Source organism: Triturus cristatus, chromosome 9 (genome assembly GCF_964204655.1).
Source record: "Triturus cristatus chromosome 9, aTriCri1.1, whole genome shotgun sequence".
Classification (NCBI taxonomy): Eukaryota; Metazoa; Chordata; class Amphibia; order Caudata; family Salamandridae; genus Triturus; species Triturus cristatus.
The window spans coordinates 809,358,323-809,384,807 of NC_140592.1; the positions used below are offsets into that span (position 1 = coordinate 809,358,323).

Below are 26,485 nucleotides of genomic sequence, written 5' to 3' on the forward strand. Positions count from 1 at the left end.
CTTCTTGACTGCCATCGGGTGGTCGGATATGGAAGTGCCCCTGCTGTGGCCCGATGCCCATCTCATGTTTTCTTGCCTCGCTTTTGTTTTAAGTTGTTATTTATGTTAAAAGGGTGTATCCTGATTTCCTTTATGTGCAGTCTGATCTTCTGTAGGGTGCGGAGCCCCGGTGGGCCAGTCATTGTGTTTGCACTGTTTGAACTTTTACCTACTAGCGGCCGGCCCAGGTGGTTGTAGGCCCGTGCTTGTAACCTTCTTTCTGCACAATAAAAATTTTCAAAAAAAAAAAGAAAGAACTATAATTTCCATGATTACAAGTATATACCATTAAAAAAAACAGTCTCAGATGGTAGTATATTTTTCGAAGTTGTACTCATTGCCTCAGTCTGGGTGCCAGAGTTTAACATGAAAAATGGATGGAAAGTTGTCGGTACGCAATTTGAAATCACTGATTCTGCACAAATTGGTCTTGATCCTGGATTTGTACTGGTACAGAATTCCTTCCGTTAACACCAGAAGGAATCTACACATCCAAAACGTCTTCAAATATGATTACTGTGTGGTAATAACAGTCAGGGTGCTACCTGGTCCCTTGATGTAAATGTATTTTTCTGTTGTATTTTTTTTCATAATTGTACAGTGTAACTAATAAAGATGGGTTCAGCATTATTCTATACTGACCAAGCTGGTGAGCCCCACTAGTCAAGTAATACATCCTATATATATCACTTAGCATTATCAGGTTTTGAATAGATCATGAAGCACACAAAAGGCCTAATTTATCAACAAGAAGGCATCTAATGCACTGAAAGCATCAATGAAATCGGAAAAGTTCTTTGTTTCAGAAATTATTCACTTGTTTCGCCAAACCAGAAAATGTGAATTGGTGTCGGTGCTTTTGTTTCACAATTCCAACACCTATTTGTATCAGGTAAGCTGTAGTAGTACACTTTACATAAAGGCATGTTGCTGCATACATTATACTATGAAGTCCTTTTAATTATCTTCAATATTATGCTGGCTCCTAGACCACTGACTTGCAAATAATAGATGGCTCCACTCCTCCTGGCATTTTCCCTGTAAATTTGTTCTAAGAAATGTTAGCCTATTTGCTAATTGTATGTACAAATATTCAACTTTCATATTAGTGTTTATAGTAACTTTTGTTATGTCTCTCATACAACTTTCACTATTTAGATTAAAATCAGCAGACCATTGTGGTATTTCTTCCCGATACCGTTCCAGCGTTCGTTTCTGTTATGTCTCTGTACTCGTCCTCATAAATGCTACTCTGCTGGAATAGTCTTGTGCGAGGACCCCCGGTTCCCAGTTAATATTGCATTCTTGAAATATCCAAACAATGGGTCAATCAGTCTGTATCTTTAACCAATGTGATACTTAGTTGAGATACATGATCTTATGGCATTCCCATTCAGAGCCTCTTAGGCCAATTTCTCTACCTAATTTGAAATTGGAATTAGTCAAAATAGATGCACAGGTGTTTATTGGAACTCACTTGCCAATGGTGTTAGTGATAGAACCATTGTTTTCTGGCTTAGATGAAACATGGAAGGAGAAAGTTGTGAGGTGGCTGCAGCGGAAAGCAGAAATGAACTATCCAGTGAGAGATGGCATTGGATTTTCTCAAGCTAATGGATGAGTTAATGCTCCGCTCAGATGAATAACAGATAACCTAGGATAAGATCATAGACCAGGCAAGGTAATTATTTATGGACAATAAGGACTTCTTGCATATTCCCCCACCATATATGTGTGTGCTGAACACAGATTTTCAGTTCTGGCTTGACAGTACATCTGTAACCAAATGTAATGTGATCAGCTTAAAAAAGAGCTTTTAGGAGTACTACAGAGAGGGTCTTTGACTCAGCCCACATTTTGGTAGCCAGGAGTATATGTTTTGATTGGGCAGAAGTTTTGTGCGTCATTTCACACAGATGTAATTGTTGTATATTTATCCAGCTGCCTGACCCAGGAGCCCAAAAATTTAGGCTTTTTGAGCTTGAACTTTCAGGGGCACATACACGACATTGTAATGTTGTTAAAGTGTCTTAGATAATTAGATAATTTATTGTTTGTTTTTTCTTTAGCAGCAGCACAGATTGGAGGAGGGCAGTTATGAGGCGTGTATTGCAGTCTCCGCAACTTCACTTTCCATCATTAACTTTAGACTTCAGAGTACTGCTTTGTTATTTGAGAGCAGTATGAGATGCACAGTGCTAGGCTCCTCTACTTGTAGTTTTGGGTCCTGCTTAACTATGCAACTATCGCTTGAATTAAGAGATCAAGAAAAATGTGCTTTCAGAGTACAGCTGAGAGAGGGGCTTAGGCTACACCCACATGTTGTTTTCCCTGAGTACAGTGTTCGATTGAGTCATATTTGTATGCGTCCACTAAAAAGACTGCCTCTTTTGCCCTTTTTGTGTTGTGGCAAAGTTTATACTGCATGCAGCAGGACTGAGCTGGTTAGGGTGGCAATCCAATGATCATGGCTATAGAACTGTTCTGTATATCAGGCATGGGGGCCGCGGACATCAAGCTGTATGCTCTAAGTGTGCAGGCACAGTTTTTACACCACTGGGTTCATCCAACACCCTTTCAGCCCCATGTGGCCATTGAAGCAGACGTGGCTACCCCAGTCCCCCTTCAGGTGGCTCTATATCAGACCTATAAAAGGCCTCGGGAGACATTGACACGGTGGAAACAATAAGATGGGCTTGGGATAAATTACGGGAAAGGGCACATTTAAAAATCCTATCTGTCCCCTCTGAACACAACCCTATGGTTCCCACAATGGGGGAGGGTGCGCGTAGACACACCTTCGCAGACTTATACCAGGGTGAACAGTTCAGAGCCCCCCCTAAACCAGAGGAGGGACGCACACTCTCTTTCTCCGAATCATTCTTTTATCACAAAATCAGGGCCATGTGTAGGACTATCCATGACACATTCCCCAGCCCTCTGCCGACATCTATTGCTCTGGAAAATGTGCTTAAAGCTGACTCCCCGCGCAGACTCATTACGAGGATATATAATAACATGCAAAATTCCGCCCCCCTGCTGGAGACACGAGCATTCCAAGAGTGAAACATAGAACTACACGAGGCACTAACCGAGGTACAGTGGGCATTTTGTTGCAATCAACTAACAGCTCTGTCCCCAAACTACAAATTACGTTTGATTCATGTTAGACCGGGCACCATTGGCGTGGGTCTCCCTTCCATTTTTTGCTGTTGCCTCATGTGTTTTTGCTGGTTATAGATGCTTTGGGCACTGTGCCACTGCTGTTCAGTGCCACAGTGCAAGTGCTCCCTATGGTAAATTGATGTATGGATTAGTGACTCCATGATTGGCTTGATTGGTTTACTTGTCAGACCCTAGTACAGTTCCCAGGGCTTGTAACCAGTGCTGCTGGTGGGCTTGCAGCACTGATTGTGCCACCCACCGGAGCAGCTTGTAAAGTGTGTCTCAGGTCTGCAATTGCAGAGCCTGTGGGCAGTCTGGTACTACCCTGCTGACTGGGCAAGTGCACCCACTTGCCAGTCCCTAAACCTTCCCTTTTATACATACTAGTCACCCCTATGGTAGGCCCAAGGGCAGGGTGCAGTGTAGGTAAAAGGTAGGACGAGCCCTTGTGTGTGTGGCATGTCCTAATAGTGAATTACAGCCATTTCCGTTGTTCACTATTGCAAGGCTACCTGTTCTCCATAGGCCAGAATGGGCAGTTTGATTATTACATGTTTTAATCCTAACTGACTCAGGGAACATGGTAGAAATTCGAGTTTAGTAGGCTTGAACTCAGAATGATAAAATACATCTTTTAGTGAAGTTGGTTTTTAACATTCTATGTTTGAAAATGCCACTTTTAGAAAGTAGTCAAGGATGGTGAATGCACTCCTTCCCGTGTTTGTTTAAGTTTGTTGCTGAAACTGCCAGATAAGTGCGTGCAAGCAGTTCCATGAGTCGTCCTCGCACAGCATGTCAAAGACATAAAAAAGAGTGATGCATGGTTGCAGCTCCAACTGTTGCACTGCTACGAAGGAATATTCTTCCATATAAGTTGCATCAATGGAGAAGCGCGTCGCAGGGCCTGTCGCGGCTCCACAGATCGAGTCGCCGCCAGGCGTGCACGCATCACACCAACGTTGTCGCATCGCAACCAAGACGCCATATTGGCACATCGCACCGGAGAAGAGTATCGCATCGAGGTGCCAGCGTGTCGCATCGCACCGGACAGCAGTAAGAAACCGACGCATCAACTCCCCTGCGTGTAAGGAACCGACACATCACCTTCCCTGCAACCCTTTTGTTTTCTTTGCGCTACGCATCTAAGGTACATTGAGAGTAAAGTGTTGCATTTATAACTTGAGAGAACTGAGCTATTTTATAACATTTGAGAGACTATTTTTGAGTACAGTTTGTGGATTGTTGTCGTTTGGTCTTGTGTTAAGTCTATATAAAAATACTTACTTTCATAATACAACTTGTGTGGTGTCCATTGGTAGTGTTGTCTCTGTATTACTTTGTGTTCGCAAATGCTTTACACACTGCCTCTGAGATAAGCCTGCCTGCTAGTGCCAAGCTACCAAGGGGGTGAGCAGGGGTTATTTTAGGAGTGTACCCCCTTACCCTGACTAGACGCAAGGGTCCCTATTTGTCACAGGTACCTACCTATGCCAACTAGAGACCCCCAAATCGAACAATTCATTTTAAATTCCTTAATAGATTCTACAGGACCCCTTCCCAACTCCACAGAATGGGTATCAGGGCGGACGATAGCTGCTGGAGATGCGGCTTTGCCCCAGCTACATTCCTGCATATGGCATGGGGTTGTTCCAGCTTGTCCACATATTGGTCTTCAGTATTCCTCACCATACACAAGGTAATTGGTACCTCCAGTGATCCGGATCCCATATTGGGATTATTGGAATATGTAAAAAATACACCGTCTGGGACCTTAAGCTACACGCCATGCTACTGTTACTCGGTAAGAGGAGAGTGACTATGCTCTGGGGCAGGATGGGGCCCCTTCCATGAAGGGTTGGATCCGGGATGTGACATTCAGCCACACTGTTGACCACGTTCTGGGAGTTGATGCCATCAGCATCTAGGCCTAGAGATATTTGGGAGCCCTTTCTGGAATGGGCACATACACGCACACAGGAGGATAAGGGTGATATTGGGGCACTAGCCGACTAGCAGTTACACTTGGATAAGCCAAAAACGGCATTAGGAGAAACAGGGCTACCTGTAAGTGTACATTTACTTGGGGCTGCATGGGCTAAAATACGTGGGACCTCCCTAGAGAGGTTGTCGACAATAATGTAGCCATATGTACACAGTGTATATCAAATGTAAAAATGGATGTGCAATGTGGGATATGATTTGGTAGAGATGGATGTTAATCTGCAGCACTGGGGTGGTGTGGGATTGGATTTGTAAAATCACTATGTCATAATCTGCAAAAACGGGATTTATGGAACTGGATGTAACGGACTACTATGTTGGTTTTGTTGTATACAGTTAAAATGTCAATAAAACATTTGCGAAACGCACACAAAATGGTTACTTTCTTGAAAGTGGAATCTGAGATCTCCTACAAGTGTAACATAAATACCATAATACTTAAAATGACGGAATTTGTGCGTTGACTTCAATGTATATTTTTGGTAAACTTAATACTTATGTTTTGTTTTTTGTTTTTCAGATGACACTTCGAAAGATGGTGAACTAGACCTAAGTGGGATAGATGACAGTGAAATAGAACGGGTAATCTTTTTATACCTTTTTTTTCTCTCATAAAATGTTGTTGCATTCAAATGCAGAGTCTCCACTTCACACATCGCCTTGCTGCTGTGTATCCTCCTGATCTGACAAAAAAGTACCTCCGAAACCCCTCATCACTTTTTTGCCCTCAGTTTCCCTCGCCACCCTCACCTCCCTTCTTATATTGCCCTCAACCCCATTAATGCAAGGCTTCGTTGCATGGGACCTGGTAGGACATTGTATAGAACCTCCCACAGATAAATATACATTTCTCTCAGTGGTGTTTAGTTTGGTGCACATCTCCCAGCACACCTCCAAAATAGATTTTTTGTGATTTTTAAATCCACAAATAACTAGCACATCACAAGCATTCTGGTAAAAGCATTGGCTACGCCAATAGGTATTGCATTCTAGACCTATTGGCTTTGCCAATGATATTTAGCCATGGTGTACAGCAGCGCGGTTGCTGTGCAACATGGTTAATATTTTCCTTTTTGTTTAAAAACACACTATGATGCGGTAACAGCATCATTTTCTAGGGGCTCGCCAACCCGCATATGTGTGCTTACAAAATGAGGAAAGCATTTTTTTTAATTCATCAATCTGAGATAGATCAGTAAATAAAAACTAGCGCCAAAAGCATTTTTCATATCTTTGCACAATTCTGCTTTTTGTAACAAAAAAAAAAGAATGGGGAGGTAGGTTTAAAGCAGGGAGCGGGCGGGAATGAAGCAAAAGAAAAGGGCACGGATGGGGCAGAAAGGCACAGGCGAGAGACAACATGGAACGCTGTGTGGGGGAGAGCAGGACATGATGAGATAAAGTGGAATGTTAGGTGGAGGGAGAGAAGGACACGAGCGAGATGAACAAGGAGCACTGGGTTGGGGTGATGAGTCTGCAGGAGAGGACAATGTGGAGCACCTGATGAAGGAAAAGAAGCACACAGGCCATAGAACGACGTGGAGTGCTGGTGAGGGAGCAGAGAAACTTGAGTTCAACCTGGAGAGTTGCCACTGGTAAGTCTTCGGGCACTACATAAACAAAGAAAAGTATATTACTGGTCAATCACTGCTGGTACAGACTAGTATGAAAAACCAAATCAAAACCACCCTATGCGCGATGCTCCCGTTGCGTTGCATGCCACTGTTTAGACAAATATTGCATACTGGAAATGTACACACAGCTATGGTCAGAGGCTAGTATTAACATGATGGAAGATCTGTTTGCTAGCACTCACCTACATACTTTTCAGACTGTATGAGAAGAATATCCCATACCAACAAGCCCGGTTCTAATCTATAACACAATAGTAAAAGCATTGAAAACCAAATGGCCCTGTACTGAGGGACCTTCTCCCACACATTTAGAGGGTCATTGGAAAGTCCGCCCGCCATTCTCTCGGAGAATTGGACCGCCCGCCATCGGTGCGGGGGTCCCGTTGCAGACATTAGGATGCGCCCGCCACACTGGCGGGTGCATCCTGCCTACTTGACATTGCGGCATGCGATGCTCTCAGCACCGCCCGCCACAATGCCAAGAAGGCATGTCATGCACTTCCATGCACAACATGGCAGGCACCGCGCGGTGCCTGCCATGTTGTGCATGGAACTGCAGGTGGGTACCATAGGTACTCCCCATGTGCTTCCCTGGGGGCCCGCTATGGGCCCCCAACGGCACAAATCGGCTGCCTTTCCGTGGCGGCAACACCGCCACAGAAAAGCAGGTCCCCGCCTGCATAATAATATGGATGGCGGTGTCTACCAGACACTGCCACCATTATAAAATGCTTTTCCGCCCGGTAGGTATTGCCTACCGGCGGACGGACTTCCCGTCCACCGGGGTCCCCACCGCCATGGTAATGTGGCGGGGGAAATTTGCAGCGGGAGGAGGTTTTTGGCAGGCGGCCATCCGCCCGTTGTCCTAATGGACCCCTTAGTCTTAGAGACAGTGCTAGATCTAGACATCACTAGTACAGAAAGTCTATAAACAGGCTTTACTCATCTCTTCAACCAATGACTAATGCCTACATTTTTATTAACCCCTTCAGTGCCCATGACGAGATAGTCTTGTCATGGAGCGCGGTTGCGCTGTGCCCATGACGAGACTATCTCGTCATGAACCCCGCCCGCTAATGAAACGCCCGGCACAGGGCGTGGAAAGGGCGGGGCACTGAAGAGGTTAAGATCAAGATGGACTGCAGATTTAGAGGAAGCAATAACGGACCAAGAGTATAAACAAATTACAGCATATCCAAAGAGCATATCAAAGAAAGTCAGGTTCACATTTATCCAACATAATATTTCACCAAACAAATTTAACCCTATGTCGATTACGTAAAATGTCTCAAACCACCTGCGATATAAACCCAGAGGAACAAAGCCAACCTCATTCGCATGTTTTGGTCATGTACCACATTATGGCCTTTAGGGGGATAAATTAAGAAATGAAGGGAAAAGGTAACTAAGATAATGGTAATAAACGGACCAAAAACGTTTGTGCTGTGGTAATTCCTTAATCCAAGAAAAATAAATATGAATGCAAATTGCTTGACTCAGCATTCATTCTTTGTGAGAGGCTGGTGTCACAGAACTGGAAGTCGGCATCCCCGAGCCCCTCAAAACATGGCAAAAACCTTGTTAAACGGGCAGAAGACGAAAGCCAAGTCATTGCTAACCAACAGAACGAACCTGCAGAAAACCTGGACACACTGTTTCTAGACTTAACACCTGATAATGGTGGCAGACCCCTGAATATATCCCAGGTGACACCACTATAACCTGTATAGAGGAAACGCACTTGCGATCTTGAATGCCTGTTAAGGATCTGAGCTGTTTAGTGTCTCCCCCGCTCTTGAACCTTCTGAATACACTGTAACACACAGATAAACACATTGGCAGAGATTCTACCCCTCCCTCAAAAATCTTGGAGCAACACAGGCAGAAGCCTTTCTAAACATCAAATATCCTGCTATTTTAACAAATAAGGGGATGGTGCACTTTGCCATGTAATAATATCATTTGTAATAATGAATATTATCTGTCTCTATTGTATTAATGAATGGTTCTACTGTTGTTATTGTACATGGGCCTGTTATGGTTTGCTGAGTATTCAAGCACATGTGATAAATGTGAAAATAAAAAAACGATTATGCTGTGTTTATTATGTCATAACAAATTAAATATATGCAAATGTAGTCATGTAGCTCGATGCACTCCTTGGATGCACATGCTTTCACGATATATATCATTTATAGGAGTATGCTTGGATGGAAGGAATTTCAGCATTATCCTATGCCACAGATATCAGATTTGCTTGTGTAAGATGTAGGAGTTTCACAAAACATAAACCTTGAGATAGTGGGCTTCTCATTTGATAAGGGTTACAAAACAAACATGGGTCGAATCACTGAAATTTGAAAAGCAAGATCTATATTATGCAAGGCATAAGCTAATGCCTATGCATTTGCATATGCCTGCGCGTTTGTTCAACATAGATTTTGCTAATATAAATGTATGTTTATGCGACCAAACTTAATGCACATATTAAGTAGTAGATTTATCTTTATGATACTCTGGTAGGACAGTAATTAATGCAGACGTTTTAATGCATGCACGGGGTTATGTATGCTCCCCAGTATCACTTTTAACCTATTTAGATTAATATGCCCACCCACTTTAAACAAAGTGAGGTTCCTTCACTTAGTTGTGATTTAGGACGCCAGGTATTTGTAGCAAGTGCCTTTTTAAACGTTTCCTAATGTCACAAACTGCATTATAGAGCTAGTTGTAAAAATGATTGTTTTACCTTAGCTACAGCTCTGACAATCTTTTGGGTATACTGCCTTTTTAATGTCAAGTTAGTTTCTCTGTGCCGATTGCACGCATATGTTGCATAGGTTGCGCATCCGCACCACATGTTCAATGTCCAAGGCATCTGCCAGAGATTGGTTGCATCTCAAGTGAAGATGTTGGGGTTCTCATCCAAATGTTTATGGTGCACTGCTCTGGTCTTCAGTGACATGAACAGATAGGCCATAGGTCCCTATAGTGGCATGAAAAGATGCAACAGTGCCGAAAGCACCTATATGAGAGTCTTTTGAAACCTCGGGGACATGGGCAAGTTGTTTCAGAGTGGGCCATATAATACTAAGGGGCCTTCCACCATGTTTCTTCACTTCGAACTTTTTCTGGCGAATGAGTTGAAATAGCTGAAACTCAGGATTTGTGAGAAAGGTCTCACTTTAATGAGTGTTCTGTGCCCCCTGTCTCAAAAGAATCCTTGTGCATAATGCAGAGAGCCTCGGATTGTATTCAGTTTGCCAAAAGGAGCCAGTGCAATGCTTTTGAAGGCTGACGATAGGTATATGGGTTCCACAAAATTCAGAAAGGTGTCCCCAAGGCCTCGATTTGTGATCTGTTTATGAATTTGACTTTAGGAAACGATTCTTTACAAAACGTTGCATAATTTAGTACAACGTGGATGCTTGGCCATAGATGTTAGAAACGTACTCCGAGAATTGGTCCATAGTATGTTGGCATTTACTGGATATTACAAAAACAACTGGGTTTCATATTCGTTAGTCAATATTCAGTTTAGCATTTATAATCAAAGAAGGTAGCACTCTGTTGTTGCTCAAATAAACATGTTTCTTATAAATATACATTGTTACTTTGGGGCTGAACCGCCTCATTTATCAACAGGCCATCTAAATATCCCCTCACTACATATGCAGAAGGGTATGAAGTAAACAAGATTTTTGTGTGTTGTATCCATTTGTTGATTCTAACAACCCACTTCTTTCACTAGTATATTTTAAATGAAAACGAGGCACAAATAAAAGCTGAATTATGGATGAAAGAAAATGCAGACTACTTAAAGGAACAAAAAGGTTAGTGTGATTTGGAAATATACTTTTTTTATTAATATTGTTGTTTTATGCATTTGTGTGTATGTACTTACTTGATTAATATGTGTTCCTAGCATCTCAGTCCAAAGCACTGTAGGCGTTACTGGGAAACCAAGACAAATGTAATTGACTTATTACACAAAGCAGGGGTAAATGTAAACTAAAAGGCAGCCCAGGGGCAGAGTTTGGCAACAGGGAAAAATAGTTTTACATTTCTAGCCAAAGATAGAGAAAGAAGGTCAGATGTGGATTATCCAGAGGAAGACCGTGTCAGTATTGAGGCCGTAGGTGAGTCAATGAACAAGCATTTGCAATGCAATAGGTCTCGCATTAGTAAAAGTTTGAGTTTTTGGCGTAGCAAATATTAATGCAACATTACTAGCTCAAATGTTATTAATGTAGACCTATAGAGTGTAGTGTGGTACAGTGAAGTGGTGTAGTATAGACTAGAGGAAATTATTATAGAGTGTAGTGGAGTGCAGTACTTTAGCGTGGAGTGGTGTTGAGTAAAGTGGAGGAAGGTTTATAGAGTGGGATTGTGTGTGCTTGTATTATGATAAAATATAGTAATATTATGGAGGAATAAACGTATGAGAAATATAGGTAAGTTTTTAGCAATTTCTGTGTTACAGGAGGGTTGACTTTGATATTCAGGACAAGCAGGCCAGTGGGAGGAGTTGGGGGTGTGGTAACATGATTGTTCTGAAGATCAGATGCTTAGAAATATAACTTGAAATAGCCTGGAAAGAATAGACAGCTGAAATGAGGCTTAAGGACGGTTTCATGGATAGCATTCAGATACATCATAGACGGAAGGTGAAATGCAATTACAAATGCTACAGAGGGTTTTGCGCTTAGGAGGCCCAGAGGGGTAGGGCGGATTGGGCATAGTTTGATCTATGAATTGGTGAGGTTATTGTTTATAGGCGGTAAGGGGTGCAGTATTTGACAGTCTTTTGTTGTGATTGCGCTATTTTACCTAAATGACAAGGTCCTCACAACACGTTTCTGATTTACGCTTGTTGAGCCACAACTAACAGGATTATTCTTATCTGAGTTTGTATAGCCGTCCAACTTTTCATGCTATTTATTCCTGCTTGAAGCACTAGAAAACATATTAATTATGTGGCTGCTATCTGAAATGAATCACTTCAGTCATAACCGCCCTTCTCTCATGTACTGTGTGACACCTTCAGCCAGTAGTGGCTCTTACTTCAATACCACTACTCCTGCTGGAATTTTTTTTAACCTACACTTACAATGTTACGTTAAGAAAAATGAAAGTCCCATAAAGTAACAGGCAGTTGTTTGAAAAGTCATGACTTACTGATAAGACATTACATGGAAATACTTGGCAGCTCTGTTTATGGTGGTACGAACCAGCAAATTGGTGATTGCAAACGCTGGATACAACTAAAGCTATTCATGTTTCTACGAATCTTGCGTCCCCTCCAAAAACATACACTGCATGCAGGGCTTTAAGTGGCCCGGGTCCTGCCGGTGCTATGCAGGTGCAGAGAAGGGTCCTTATTAGACTCTCCAATTTTTGCCTTCACCCTCAGGGTGAAAATAAAAATCTTCACTTTGCAGCATAACCATCCTTCACAGGCTTTGATATAACTTCCAAGAGACTCGTTTTACTTTTTTCACAGTCTCATGTCCGAATTGAAGCATTTTCAATCTTATATACAACGAAGCCGTAGTAGTTGCTTATTTATTTTATGCAACTAACAACCATTGACAAAGCCAATAGTCCCGGCTTGTTGTAGGAGTAATGTTACTTGTATTATATATCTGGATGCTGTGACAAAAGCAACAAAACACAAGTCAGGCAGCACACTATGCTAAACAACGATCGATTTTTAGCTTGCGTGTTTTAAAGCAGTTTTAAGCCACGGCCATTGGCCAGGCCCCTTTGAGAGACCCCCGCACCCAGTTTTTTCATCCCACTTAAAGCCCTGACTGTATGGTACCTGCATTTCTATCGAGTTTTCTCCCCACCTGTGTGTGGGTCTGAAACACCAAAATACACTTGGTCGCTGCTCAGTGAAAGTTCTACCGTATTTCTTATCAAGTCGTTACTTGGTCCATCCGTACCACAGGCAGGACTCCAAGCTGCCCGCACCATTCCCGGGGACGATCGCCGCTTCACTGGGGATTCTTGGACCATTTTCCTCATGAACCATATTACTTGCACAGAACATGCATACCATTTACTGCAGAACTTTGAGAAGAAGACAGAAAGAGTCCGAGCCCACACAGTGATGCGAAAGGTCCAACAACGAGAAGTTTACAGAGTGCTCAGCACCGGGCACCGCAAACTGTGCAATCAGTGCCATTTAGAACTGAAAAGAGAAATAAAAAAAAAATAAACAAACAGACTGGGACATCTTTCCCTAAAATATAAAATACAGAAAATAAGAAAGGCGTGCTGCCATTTTGTGTAAGTATGAGCAGGCGTTGTGCTGAAACATTAAGCACATCACCCAGGACGAGGTGACGGGCTGCGAGCCACAGGCGGCATTGTTAAAAGTGTGCGCCCGTGTTATGGATAAAGCGCAGTAGGTGTTCTGGGTAAAATAAAATGCGTTTCAAAAATAAAAGCAGGCAAAAAAGCATGGTGTGCCTTTTGTAAAAACAAAATGTTTTAGCTACACGATGGCCCATTGCATCATGCCGCTTCTTTTGCATGTTGGAATCGGTACAACATAAGGCGTGCCCGCCGGTTGTTATAAAAACAAGCAAAACGGAAAGCAGCTCCACATCCAGGCTGGGAGGGCGAGGGCTGCCCGCGCATGCACGGTACCAGTAAGTTTCGCATGCCCAGTAGCGGCGCGTGCAGCCGGTGCAGACAGCGCTTGTCCCCTTCCAGGGCTCCCGTGGTGAAGAGGGAGCCCCGGCGCCAGAGAGGAAGTGCGGGAGCTGAAGTCCCGGGTCCCAAGAGGGGGCCCGGATGAAGAACAGCAGATAGCTGTGCGGGGCTCCCATGCCTAAGGAGAGAGCCTCGCGTCGTGCTTGCAGTAGTGGAGCTGGAGTGCTCCGGAAGCGCCGCAGCCAGCCGCCGTTCAGGAGGATTCCCCCCGCAGACCGGGTGAGTGGGGGATTCTCCAAGGCAGTGTCAATGTTTGTTTCCTGAGCGGACCCGCCGTTGCGGGCCGTTACAACGAAAGGGCGAGTTAAAAAAAAAATGAAAGTGAAACTGCATGCTGGCTTGTGAGGGAAGGGGGACAGGAGATGTGCACGCCGCGTGGCTGTAAGTGCGTACACCAACTCAAATCCGCCAAAAGCCTGAGCGGGCCCATCTCCTGTCCCACTTCCGAGGCAAGTCAGCAACAATAGATCTTGCTGGCGGACAGCAGCGCTTCGCGCTGCGTTCGCAGGCGAGACCTAAAAAGGGGGTAAACAAGCAGGTGAGGGCAGAAAGTGTGTCCCAATTCGAGGTTTAAAGGTAAACAAAGGGGTAGTATGTGCAGACAAACTAAGAGTTACGGTATAAAGTATGTATAGCTAGTATGACAATGCACAGGAGTCTAAAATAGATTCTCTGGTAAAAAGCAATCTAATGATATTACTGTAGGAGTGCAGAGGAATAGTTTCAAATGTTGACTTGCTCCTTCCAAGTGCCTTGTCAAGCAATTAGTATTACAAGACGCCAGAAGCCTCGGTTTACAAAAGCAAAATGCATAGAAACCGGATTTCCAAGAATGTTCACTCCCAACAGTCTCACGTATCTTAGAGAAATACTCGAACTCCAAAGTAGAATGCAGAAAGTTTTATTCACAAGTGCAAAGCGACGCATTTCGCCATTACGGCTTGTTCACGCTCGAAATCACAGTGAAACTCATCAAGTTTAAATTACATAAATTAGATGATGGACAAGTCACAACAAAGTAATGAAATGCTTGCTACTGTGGCGGCCATTTTGTAACGATGTTGTTTTGTAAATAAACATAGTATAATAGCCTGAAATTGAGTACACAGTGGTCTCAAATGGTACGTAGTATTTGAATATATCAAATAAATACATTACTTGCTCTAAGGCAACCTCATGGTTATACAATGTATATGTAAAATAAAACCTAATACATAGTTACGTTCAGTGTAGTTATCACCATCAATGTAGTCCAAGTGGGCGTTAATCCGATATTTATAGTAGCATATAATGGATATTATCGTACATGTTTCCGTACAGGCCTTATCGATGGAAATTTTCAACTTAAATGTGAAATGCTTTAAGTTCCAAGTCTGATACACGTTTGTATAGCAAACACGGTACAATAAAGTTACCAACTTCAATCAAGCCCAAGTGGGCATTGGTGTTTCAAATATTACGGCACATCGTAAATTCTGTTATACATATTGTAGTTCAGGCCGTAACTCTAACAATCCTGTGCTGATATACATAAGGTAAATTAATGACCCTGTGCTATCATTGACAAAGTTATGCCCAAGTGGGCAAAGGGAAACACCAGTCCTGGCACACAAATCGAAAAAAATAACAGTGTATCGTTCCCACTATGAACAAATGCATCTTCCATCATAGGTAGCATTCCTGTTGTACAACGTGTGACTCCATCTAGAATAAAATACAAAATTTAAAATGTAAGACTGCTAAAATCACTACTGACAAATTTAAGACATGTTCATTGCAGGTGTACTGCAAGTTCCTCACTCATATTTAACCCCTTAGGGGCTAGACTCTCAAAGTCCACTATATAACGGGATTCTAATTTTCTCAGGGATAGTTCTCTATTACCCCCTCTAATTCCCAGATCAACCGAATCAATCACCACCATACGTGCCTTAGTCTCATCTTGCAGATGTAGGTCATAGAAATGTCTAGCTATGGGGTATGTTCTGTTGTTATTCTTGATCGCACGCAGATGCTCAAGCACCCTTTTCTTTGCTGTATGTTTGGTACTCCCAATGTACCATTTAGCACATGGGCAAATGAGAACGTACACACAGTAGGTAGTGTTACAGGTAAGTTTTTTCCTTATGGTAAATTCTCTTTTAGAATTGGGTACTTGCAGTTTGTCACAGTCAATGCTGTGTTTGCAGGCTTTACATCTGCGGCAGCACCTAAATCCCCCATTGTCGGCATGGATGTTCGAACCCGTCTCAGTGATGTTATTGTGACTGAGTTCGTCTCTCAAGGAGCGCCCTTTTCTGAATGTAATTTGGGGATTACTTCCGAGAGCATTGTTAAGATGTTCATCGGTGAGTAACACATGCCAATGTTTTTTAAAAATTCTTCGTACCTCCTGAGCTTGTTCTGAAAAGGTGGTGATGAATCTGATATTTTCCTCTATGGTTACTTTGGGTTTGGGGTAAATGAGATCATTGCGGGATTTGCTTTCAACTCTGGACTTGGCTTGATTTATAATTTGGGCATTGTAGCCCCTCTCTTTGAACCTGTCGCACATAACTTTCTCCTCATGCTTGTACGCCTCTGCTGTACTGCAATTTCCGCTGTGGTTACAAGGAGTATTCTCCTTGTAACCACAGCGGTTTTTCGTGTTGATGAACATTGTCTCTCACCGCAGCAGCACACACGGAGGGGCTAAGGAGCGTGTTGGGGCCACAAATTACGTTGCCCTGTAACACGCACTAGTTGAATGCAACAAGCTATAGTACACCATGGCAAGTGCTTTAGATGCTCGACGCAAATTAACTGCTGACAAATTATTCTTCACTCAGACTGGGTTGGGTGATAACATCTCTAACCCGGCCACGAACATTGAGGAAGAAATTAATCTACAATCATTACTGAATACCTTGGAAAAATTACAAAGAAAAGAATTGGCCAAGTGGTGGGAGGCGGAATCCCTACAACGGTACATCGATGTCAAACGAGTACCTAGGGGTCTGAGAATTTTCACAATCCCCACATACGAGGATCCTGATAATGATATGCTAGAGGAATGGTCTAGCAATTCAACAGACTGTTCCATGACCATGATGCGTATTCTGGTCAAATATGCATTTAAGGATCGGGCCAAATTGTTACAGGAGATTGATAAATTACTATCGGAGATCAGCCAACTTATGCCCAAGGAGGCATGTGTTACTCACCGATGAACATCTTAACAATGCTCTCGGAAGTAATCCCCAAATTACATTCAGAAAAGGGCGCTCCTTGAGAGACGAACTCAGTCACAATAACATCACTGAGACGGGTTCGAACATCCATGCCGACAATGGGGGATTTAGGTGCTGCCGCAGATGTAAAGCCTGCAAACACAGCATTGACTGTGACAAACTGCAAGTACCCAATTCTAAAAGAGAATTTACCATAAGGAAAAAACTTACCTGTAACACTACCTACTGTGTGTACGTTCTCATTTGCCCATGTGCTAAATGGTACATTGGGAGTACCAAACATACAGCAAAGAAAAGGGTGCTTGAGCATCTGCGTGCGATCAAGAATAACAACAGAACATACCCCATAGCTAGACATTTCTATGACCTACATCTGCAAGATGAGACTAAGGCACGTATGGTGGTGATTGATTCGGTTGATCTGGGAATTAGAGGGGGTAATAGAGAACTATCCCTGAGAAAATTAGAATCCCGTTATATAGTGGACTTTGAGAGTCTAGCCCCTAAGGGGTTAAATATGAGTGAGGAACTTGCAGTACACCTGCAATGAACATGTCTTAAATTTGTCAGTAGTGATTTTAGCAGTCTTACATTTTAAATTTTGTATTTTATTCTAGATGGAGTCACACGTTGTACAACAGGAATGCTACCTATGATGGAAGATGCATTTGTTCATAGTGGGAACGATACACTGTTATTTTTTTCGATTTGTGTGCCAGGACTGGTGTTTCCCTTTGCCCACTTGGGCATAACTTTGTCAATGATAGCACAGGGTCATTAATTTACCTTATGTATATCAGCACAGGATTGTTACAGTTACGGCCTGAACTACAATATGTATAACAGAATTTACGATGTGCCGTAATATTTGAAACACCAATGCCCACTTGGGCTTGATTGAAGTTGGTAACTTTATTGTACCGTGTTTGCTATACAAACGTGTATCAGACTTGGAACTTAAAGCATTTCACATTTAAGTTGAAAATTTCCATCGATAAGGCCTGTACGGAAACATGTACGATAATATCCATTATATGCTACTATAAATATCGGATTAACGCCCACTTGGACTACATTGATGGTGATAACTACACTGAACGTAACTATGTATTAGGTTTTATTTTACATATACATTGTATAACCATGAGGTTGCCTTAGAGCAAGTAATGTATTTATTTGATATATTCAAATACTACGTACCATTTGAGACCACTGTGTACTCAATTTCAGGCTATTTACAAAACAACATCGTTACAAAATGGCCGCCACAGTAGCAAGCATTTCATTACTTTGTTGTGACTTGTCCATCATCTAATTTATGTAATTTAAACTTGATGAGTTTCACTGTGATTTCGAGCGTGAACAAGCCGTAATGGCGAAACGCGTCGCTTTGCACTTGTGAATAAAACTTTCTGCATTCTACTTTGGAGTTCGAGTATTTCTCTAAGATACGTGAGACTGTTGGGAGTGAATATATATATATATATATATATATATATATATCTATATATATATATATATATCTCCTTCACCACGTTGCTTAGAAACAGCCGCCGCAAACTCCAGATCAGCGGGTGCGTCGTCAAGCGAACCTCCAAGCTCGGTCCACTAAATATAAGCAGCACTCCTCTCACAACAAAAGGACACGACGCTGTGTCTTTGACAAATCCAGCCAGGGTTTATTCAGTGGCTCTGTATAAAATAAACCCTGGCTGGATTTGTCAAAGACACAGCGTCGTGTCCTTTTGTTGTGAGAGGAGTGCTGCTTATATATATATATATATTGAAGAATAAAATTAATTAAAAAAAATTAATTCGATTTAATATACATTTTAACAAATATAACACACTTAATTTAAACAAGTAAACACACATAAAATAATATATATATTTACTTTAAAACAATTATCAAACAAATAATTTTAATGTATTTTATCATTTTAAAATTATATAAAAATGTAACAAATATATATTTGTGTGTGTGTGTGTGTGTGTGTGTGTTTGTGTGTGTGTGTGTGTGTGTGTGTGTGTGTGTGTGTGTGTGTGTGTATATCTATATAAAATTCACACAAAGGGCCTCCGTCGACTCACAGGACTGTCAACCCCGGCTTATATATATACCAATAACATAAAATCTATGTAAAAACATTCTATTATAAATTAAAACATTAAACTTTTTAAAAATCTTTAAACTTACATTTCCCACTTCAGTAAGTGCAACAGTAGGGAAAAGTGTTGGATAGCGGAGGGATAAAATGTATTATTCCCACTCCAGTAAGTGCAACTGTAGGAAAAGGGTTGGATAGCAGAGGGACACCATTTACTATTCCCACTCCAGTCTGTGCATCAATAGGGAAAGGGTTGGATTGCACAGGAGTAAAATTTACTATTCTCAGTCCAGTCAGTTCAAAATTAAAAACAAACAAAATATCAACAAAATAAAAAAATATATTTTAAAGTAAATAAAAAAATATAAATTTTAAAAATAAAAATATATTTAATTTTAAAAATAAATAAAATAAAAACATAAAATAATGTTAAATACATATCACAAATACCTACGAATATTATATTAAATAAAATAATTTTCAAACACATTTTTTTAGAAATTATTTATTAACAAAAACATTTATTACATACATTTAGTCTATTTACTTCCTACCCTATAGCACCACACAACTCACATCGAAAAATATGTATTTGCATAATTAACATGATTATCAATTAAATATTAATTAAAAAACAAATTAAAACACATATAATGTAATTTACTTCCCACCATTTACACCTATAATCCCCACCACCAGCACCTACAATTAATCTGTACAAAAAATAGATTACAAAATTAAATAACATATTCAATTAAGTAACTAATAGTATTTAACAACTAGTTATACAGTAAAATTTATTTTGCTCCCCACCCTTCACCCCTATAAACCCAAAACTCACACACAAAAAATAATTAAGCAGGTACACTAATTAACTATCAATGAATTAATATTCATTATCAACTAATAATTAATTAAAAATGAATTGCTTCCCACCCTTTACCCCAAAAAACCTCACAAACCGCACCTACAATAATTACTTAATTGTCAGTTTATTAATATTAATTAACAACTATTTATTAATAACAAATTACTTCCCACTCTTTACCCCTATAAACCCCAAAACCTGCACCTAAAATTATTTCACAATTACCATAATTGTCAATTAATAATTAACAACGAATTATTAATTAATTAAAAATAAATCACTTCCCACCCTTTACCCTTATAAACCCCACAACTCGCACCTAAATTTAATTACACAATTACCATAATTTATTAATTAACTAATTAATTAAAAATAAATTACTTCCCACCCTTTACCCATATGAACCCCACAACCCGCACCTAAAATTTACCCCAAAAATTTACAAACACAATGAACATTATAAAATCTCAATAATTAAAATAGATATAAATATATATATTCAGTAATTTATTATCATTAAATTACTTCCCACCCTATTCCTCTATATACCCACATCCTGCTACGGAACTAAAAAAAGAAAGATTTTATTAAAATAAAATTATTAACTACTAAAAATGTAGCACATATATTAAAAAACATAAACAATACTTACACAAAAAAGATATCACATACATTTAAAATATATACTCATACATAACACTAATTTAAAAAATCGATATCTTGTACAGCTATATTTTTGCAGACAATATTAAAGACTTCTATATTTTTAAAATCGTTATTTCCTACCTTAAAGTCGATATTCTTGCTGTCAATATTTCTGTGTAACGATATTTATAACTCGATATTTTGACTGAATACCACAGCAGCCATATTAACCCTCTGCACTACTTTATGGTGAGTGAAAACTGCCCCTAGACAAAACTCTGATCTCTCTCTCTCTCTCTAGCAGGAACATTAATCACAAGAGTTATCTTGACTTTTTTAATGCTGCCTGAAAACTATACGCACAACAAACTCTGCTGAAGGTGTGTTTAAAACTTGAGTTATTGCTAAACACAGTGCCCCTACCTCCCCTAGTTTAGCGCCCCATTCCCTGGACAGCGCCCAGTGCGGCCGCACCGGTTGCACTGCCCTAAATCCGCCCCTGAGCACCAAACTGTAAGAGTGAGATAAAGGGACAGGGAGTATCGTGAGATGGACTTGACGTTTGGCACACCACATGTAATAGCGCTGGCCGCATGTTCGGAGCAGAGCTATAGGCACCAACACTCATTCTTTTACAAATTAACCTCTGATACAATCTAAACGTTTTTTCTTTTACTCTGATTTCATGGGAATCTTTCCAATGTAGTAGTACGGATGACCAAATGTTTATTTGCTGCAAATGGGCATACAATAGGTAATGCGGTGTATGAGAAAGTTTTAGTTAGGATAGCAACAGAGAATCACACCTCCATACTTTATTTATAAGTGGTACCAGCAAAATCCAAAACAGTGTGAACACACTTTTCGAATGAGCAGGACAAATTCTGTCAACACATGTAATGTAAGATTGTAATGTAATGTATGAGTAAAATCAACTCTTGCCTGGTTGATTTCATTACTGCCGTAGTTTAATATTTCTAACAGTCTCAGAATAGTCCCAAAGTTTTAACTAAATCATCTAACAACCCCAAATTTAGTTTTCATGGGGCTAAACAGTGCTAGATTAATAAACCTAAGTTGACTCTTGATGCATATTTTGAGTATCTATTTTGTGAGTGCTTTATGAGAGACAGAAAGCCTGCATTAATGGATAGCTTAGAACTACTCAACAGGATTTGACTTCTATAGAGTATTTTCCAAGTCAGCTGTTTATTTCACAGCTAAACACAGGCAATGGAACCTGATCGAATCAAGAAGTTGCTTGGCCTACACATTGAAGAGCTAGGTGCATGGTGCGGATCTCTGAGGTACACAGTGTGGTGCTTATGAACCATATGCATATTAATTGTGTATGGTTTATTGGTACCATGAAAATGCTCTTCAGCTTGACTATACTACTCCTGTCATAAACATGGCCAGCAATTCTGACGGTAGCTCAGAGATAAGTCAGTGCAACTACATTGAGGTTATCAACATCCACCATTCCAAGGTCGGGCTGGATGTTGACAAGCATTGACTTATTTCCATTCTGTGGTTAAGACCGCAACCAGTAAGGATCCATGATTTTAGCATTGTTGACGCGGTCATACATTTTTAGCTCTACCCACTAAACAGTGTGCATTGTTAGTTGTTTTTCGGGGATTGCCATTCATTCGTTTCTTCCAAATCTTTGCCTTCTTCGTGTTACTTGGCAATAGAGGGTGAACTACTATTATTTCTACTTTATATGATTCTTTAAATATATAATAATGTAGTCAATATTGCATCTTAAATAAGGTATCTATTGGGGCCTCGCATTGAAGGAGACCAACAAGTACAATTATTTTTCTGACTATTCAGTGAAACATGTGTGGGAGGTGGCTTGCCTAAACCAAGACAGCCACAAGGTTGTTGCAAAGAACTGACAGCTGACATGCAGTTGGTACCCTGCTGTGGCCTTTTCTCAATTTAAGGCCTGACTCCATGAGTACCCTACCCCTTCACTAGCAGCTTATAACAAATAATATAATAAATCAGTCTTGACCCTGCTCCCCATGGGAACAGTCCGCCCGAAATGCCAGGCCAGATCTGAATTGGGAAGGGTAAGCCTAGACGTGGGTCATGTGCTCGCTGTGCCACCGGATTCAAGCTAGCTTGGCTGATGAGGGGTGATATTCTCTAACTGGTCCCAGGATCCTTGTTTCCTGTCCAGGGAGGACATGGTCTTGCAGTTCAGGCTGGACTGTTCCCATGGGGAGCATGATCATGATTGATTTGCATATGGCTGGGTCCAATCTGAACTGCGTGGCGGGCACAAAAAGATGGATTTAACCCAGATCTGCGACTGAAGGGGAATGCTTGATTTGTTCAGCATTTCGTCCATCATCTGTTGTTTTTGCACACTTCTAACACCGGGACATACATTTTTGAATTGTTTGGGATAAATATACTGCTCCAACATTCCATTGCAAATCCAGATGCAACTGGCTGGGTGTCTTGTACTTGTCATGTGCCCTAGTTCACAGAAAACAGAAGTTGCGATGTAACAACTAAACTAGAAGGGGGTGTAAAGCAGTACCTACCTGTTAAATCGACTTTCATTTCTTACCATCGTACTTATGTTTTCTTGGGAAATATTATATCTTCTCAGAACGCTTGATAAAAGATTTCTTATGTCAATATACCTTGTGTTGAAAGCTCAAATCATGTGTGTGTGTTTCAGTAATGAATGCCTATGTATAATATAGTGTCTGGAAGGTCAGAGGTGTACTTAACATCACATTGCAATTTTGCATCATGGCAAAAAATATTTTCTGCTTTTTCCACCCTCTTCAACCATTGGTTGAACAAGAAATATTTGCCTCCCCGCACTGCCATTCCTCTGTTTCCTCTCTGTTCCTTTGAATAATAAAGTGGCTGAGCAAGGAATCTGTCTTAGTTAAATCTTGTTGGGGACGTGAAATTCAAGTAATTAAACGTTATTGCTCATATCTTGGGGCAATAACATCTGTTAATTACTCTGGAGGTAAGTGCAGCAAGACCATTAGCACCCCAAACAGCTAGAAGACTGGTGAGAAAAAAATGGCTTAATTCTTCCACTACACTCCATTAGCCTTTACTGCAGTATCTAAATGATCCAAGGGTGTCTGTGCTCCGCCCTTGTTTTTGCTGGAAGGGCAGCCCAAAAAGTTGACAAACGTTTGTTTAGAACTTTTTTTTCTATTGGCTTATTGGGGTTCCCTCTCAGCACGGATATTGTGTGTCATCCAGCTGCTTCAGAAGTGTCAGAGAGAGCACTGTGTAAGAATGGCGCGATTGTTCCACCTATCTCTAAGGTAGGCGGTACCTGGGAGCTGGCGGCACAGATTTCGCCTTGTGCAAGCCTGTAACATTAGCTGTAGCACACAAAGGAAGCATTCTGATTGTCCAACTGGCTCCCACTGTCTCAACCCATGGTACTAATGTTATTGGTCTACAGGTGTAGTCATTTTTGGTTGCAATTTTGTTTTTTTATAGAAAAAGAAGAACTTATTGCAAAGGAGAAAGAGCTTGGCATTTACAAAGAAAAAAAGGTAAACCCATGCGGTCATATCTGTGTTAAATTATGTTCTCAAATACTAACAGGAAGAATACCAGTTCAGTTTTTGAGATGCTCGCTATTTGAGAAGTCTACAGAGTTTATATTTGTACTGCCTTAATTTCAGCAAAATTAGCAATGCATGTCACTCCTGTTTGGAATCAAGTGCTTCTGGTCATCTGTGTGTTAATACAATGTATTTTTTAATGTTTTCGTTTCTTTTGAGTCTCTGCGCATTCTATTAAACATCTACTTCCCTATCTGGTACGAAACAACGTTCTGGAAACATCTCACTCGTCTGTTGTGTTCTCATTCCACTGCCCAAGGAATGTTGAGTCCACCCCTGCCGATGTGATCAGTTCTCTCTATCACAGAGTGAAGGATAGGGTAACATCCTCCGCCAATGGCAATGGCAATTGTTCAAACGCAATACTAATGTGAAGATTTCCACGGACATTGATCCCTCTGTTTAGTTAGGAAAAAACCCAGCTAGGATTGTTCATGGTTATGTAAATTAGACCTCCCACTGAGCTCCACAAAATGTATGTTCCTGCAGACTTTAAAAAGATACGGTAGTGCACATGTCGTTTGTAAGAGTCTCCTGCCTTGTGTACACCACACTAGGGGTAGTCTGGTGATCTCATTTAACTAACCCCTTTGGGGCATTGTCCAGACTTGATTATGCGTACATCTAGGATTAGAGGATAGTCTTGCATGCAAATAACCCTCCTTTTGGAGATCTGCCTTGATGGTACTGTCCTATTTTACAATCCTATTTGACAAATTGGATAATCTTATCCTTCAAATACAGTCTCATGGTCATCCCCCCCACCCCCCTACCTATCTACTCGCACTCTTTGAATAGATGAGGTAGGCTGTTTCCTGTGGCCTTTTCATCTTTTCTAAAATAGTCCACATATGTTTAAATAAGATACGGACTTTTCAGGCCTTTTACCGTGGAGCACATACAGGGAAGCAATTTGTTGGTGCACTCTTCCTTCAAATAGGTCACCCGTTCCAATGCAACCTTCACCCACCCATTCCAGTTAGCCTCAGTGCTGTATACACTGCCTGATGGACAGTGTCAAGGCTATTTGAGCTTTCAGGCGATGTCCTCTGTTCTTCTTGTAACGTTTGTTCCTTCCTTTAGTGGTCTTATTACTTATATAGGAAAGTGTTTGGCTGTCCCTGCCGCTGTTTAGCCACTGCAGTATTCAGACAAATAAGAGAGGTACCCCCAAAGTACATCAGTCCCCCTGTTTTTTGTTTTTTCGTTCCAAACGGTTAAGCATCCCTTTTGTTTTTTACTTGGAACTCTCACCTACACACCAGTCTTACAGTGCCAATTGAGCACATGAAACGCATCTTCGTTATTTAGACTGCTATCGCCATAGGCCACTCCACGGTGACTGCAGCAAGCCTGCATAGTTTTGTGCCGCAATAAACTTGTGAACATGATTTACTACGTTCCGCAAGCTACTAATGTTCCATACATTAGCATCAGTATTAATAACAGCGGACTTTAAGACAGCGTCTTTGTGTGATTTAAGCGAGTGTCTGTGTCAACAACTTGTTCACCATCATCTGAGATTATTTCTTTCAGTCTGGCTGTCTTTCTAATTGATTTAAATGGGGCTTGTTCTTTACACAATTTTTTTTTTTTGCATGAGCACCTCACTGCTGGAAAACATGTTTTACAATTGCATTTTGTAGTAGCAGCAGTTATGTCACACACTAGGCAAAGACTATAATAACCTCTTAACAAATTATTTTTTTGTGTTATTTCCTTGAATAATGGCTTTAGTTGCCTAGATCCTTTTTCACAAGCAGTCTGCATACTTCTAAAATGCCCATAATGTCCTTAAGGCTGTGACTTATTACACAGAGTACCTGTTTACTGGTGGTGGCTAGATAGATAATGGTGGGGGGTGAATTGTCTTGTGGTCCTTCCAGAGACATCTTTCCACCAGCCGTTCTGATACGGATTCTGGAGAGTTCCTCCAGACCTTCATAGGTGTGGTCTCATACCCACGGTGGAAGGACTCACTTCAGTGCACATGGTGAGTTAGAGAAGCCCAGTGCACTGCAGCACTAACACAAACTCACCAAGCTATTCTGTGCACAGGCAGTGCTTTCAGGTTACTTATAAGCAGTCAATGTAAACAGGTTAAGGGACACAGTGGAAATGAAAACAACGCGTTTGTCTTGCAAACAACACACTCAAACTTTGCACTGAGAAATCAAGACTTGTGGCTTAAAAAGTTTTTTTTTAAAGTCTTAATCTTCTGCAGATAAAATGTATGGTAACAACACAGAAGGAAAATAAAATTGCAATTAAAATTGTTAATAATTGTTGTACTTGGCCCTCTCTTCAGCCCCAAACCTTTTACCTTCACCCCTCCTATGGTGCTGTATTTGTTTTTATTGGCTTTAGGAGTCTGTACACTTTACCACTGCTAACCAGTGCTAAAGAGCTTGTGCTGTCTCTCTAAAACATGGTAAAATTGGTTTACACC

At 41.0% G+C, this 26,485-nt stretch overlaps 1 protein-coding gene across 2 annotated transcripts in view; it reads left to right on the top strand.

Moving 5' to 3' along the window:
• BRF1 (BRF1 general transcription factor IIIB subunit) overlaps positions 1-26,485 on the top strand; it is a 1,136,639-nt gene that overhangs the window by 957,506 nt on the left and 152,648 nt on the right. For both annotated transcript variants that reach the window (XM_085626219.1, XM_085626218.1), the window contains exons 12-14: positions 5,726-5,787; positions 10,591-10,672; positions 23,909-23,964. In XM_085626219.1, the coding sequence (XP_085482345.1) occupies positions 5,726-5,787; positions 10,591-10,672; positions 23,909-23,964 (200 nt within the window). The remainder of the gene's footprint in view (positions 1-5,725; positions 5,788-10,590; positions 10,673-23,908; positions 23,965-26,485) is intronic.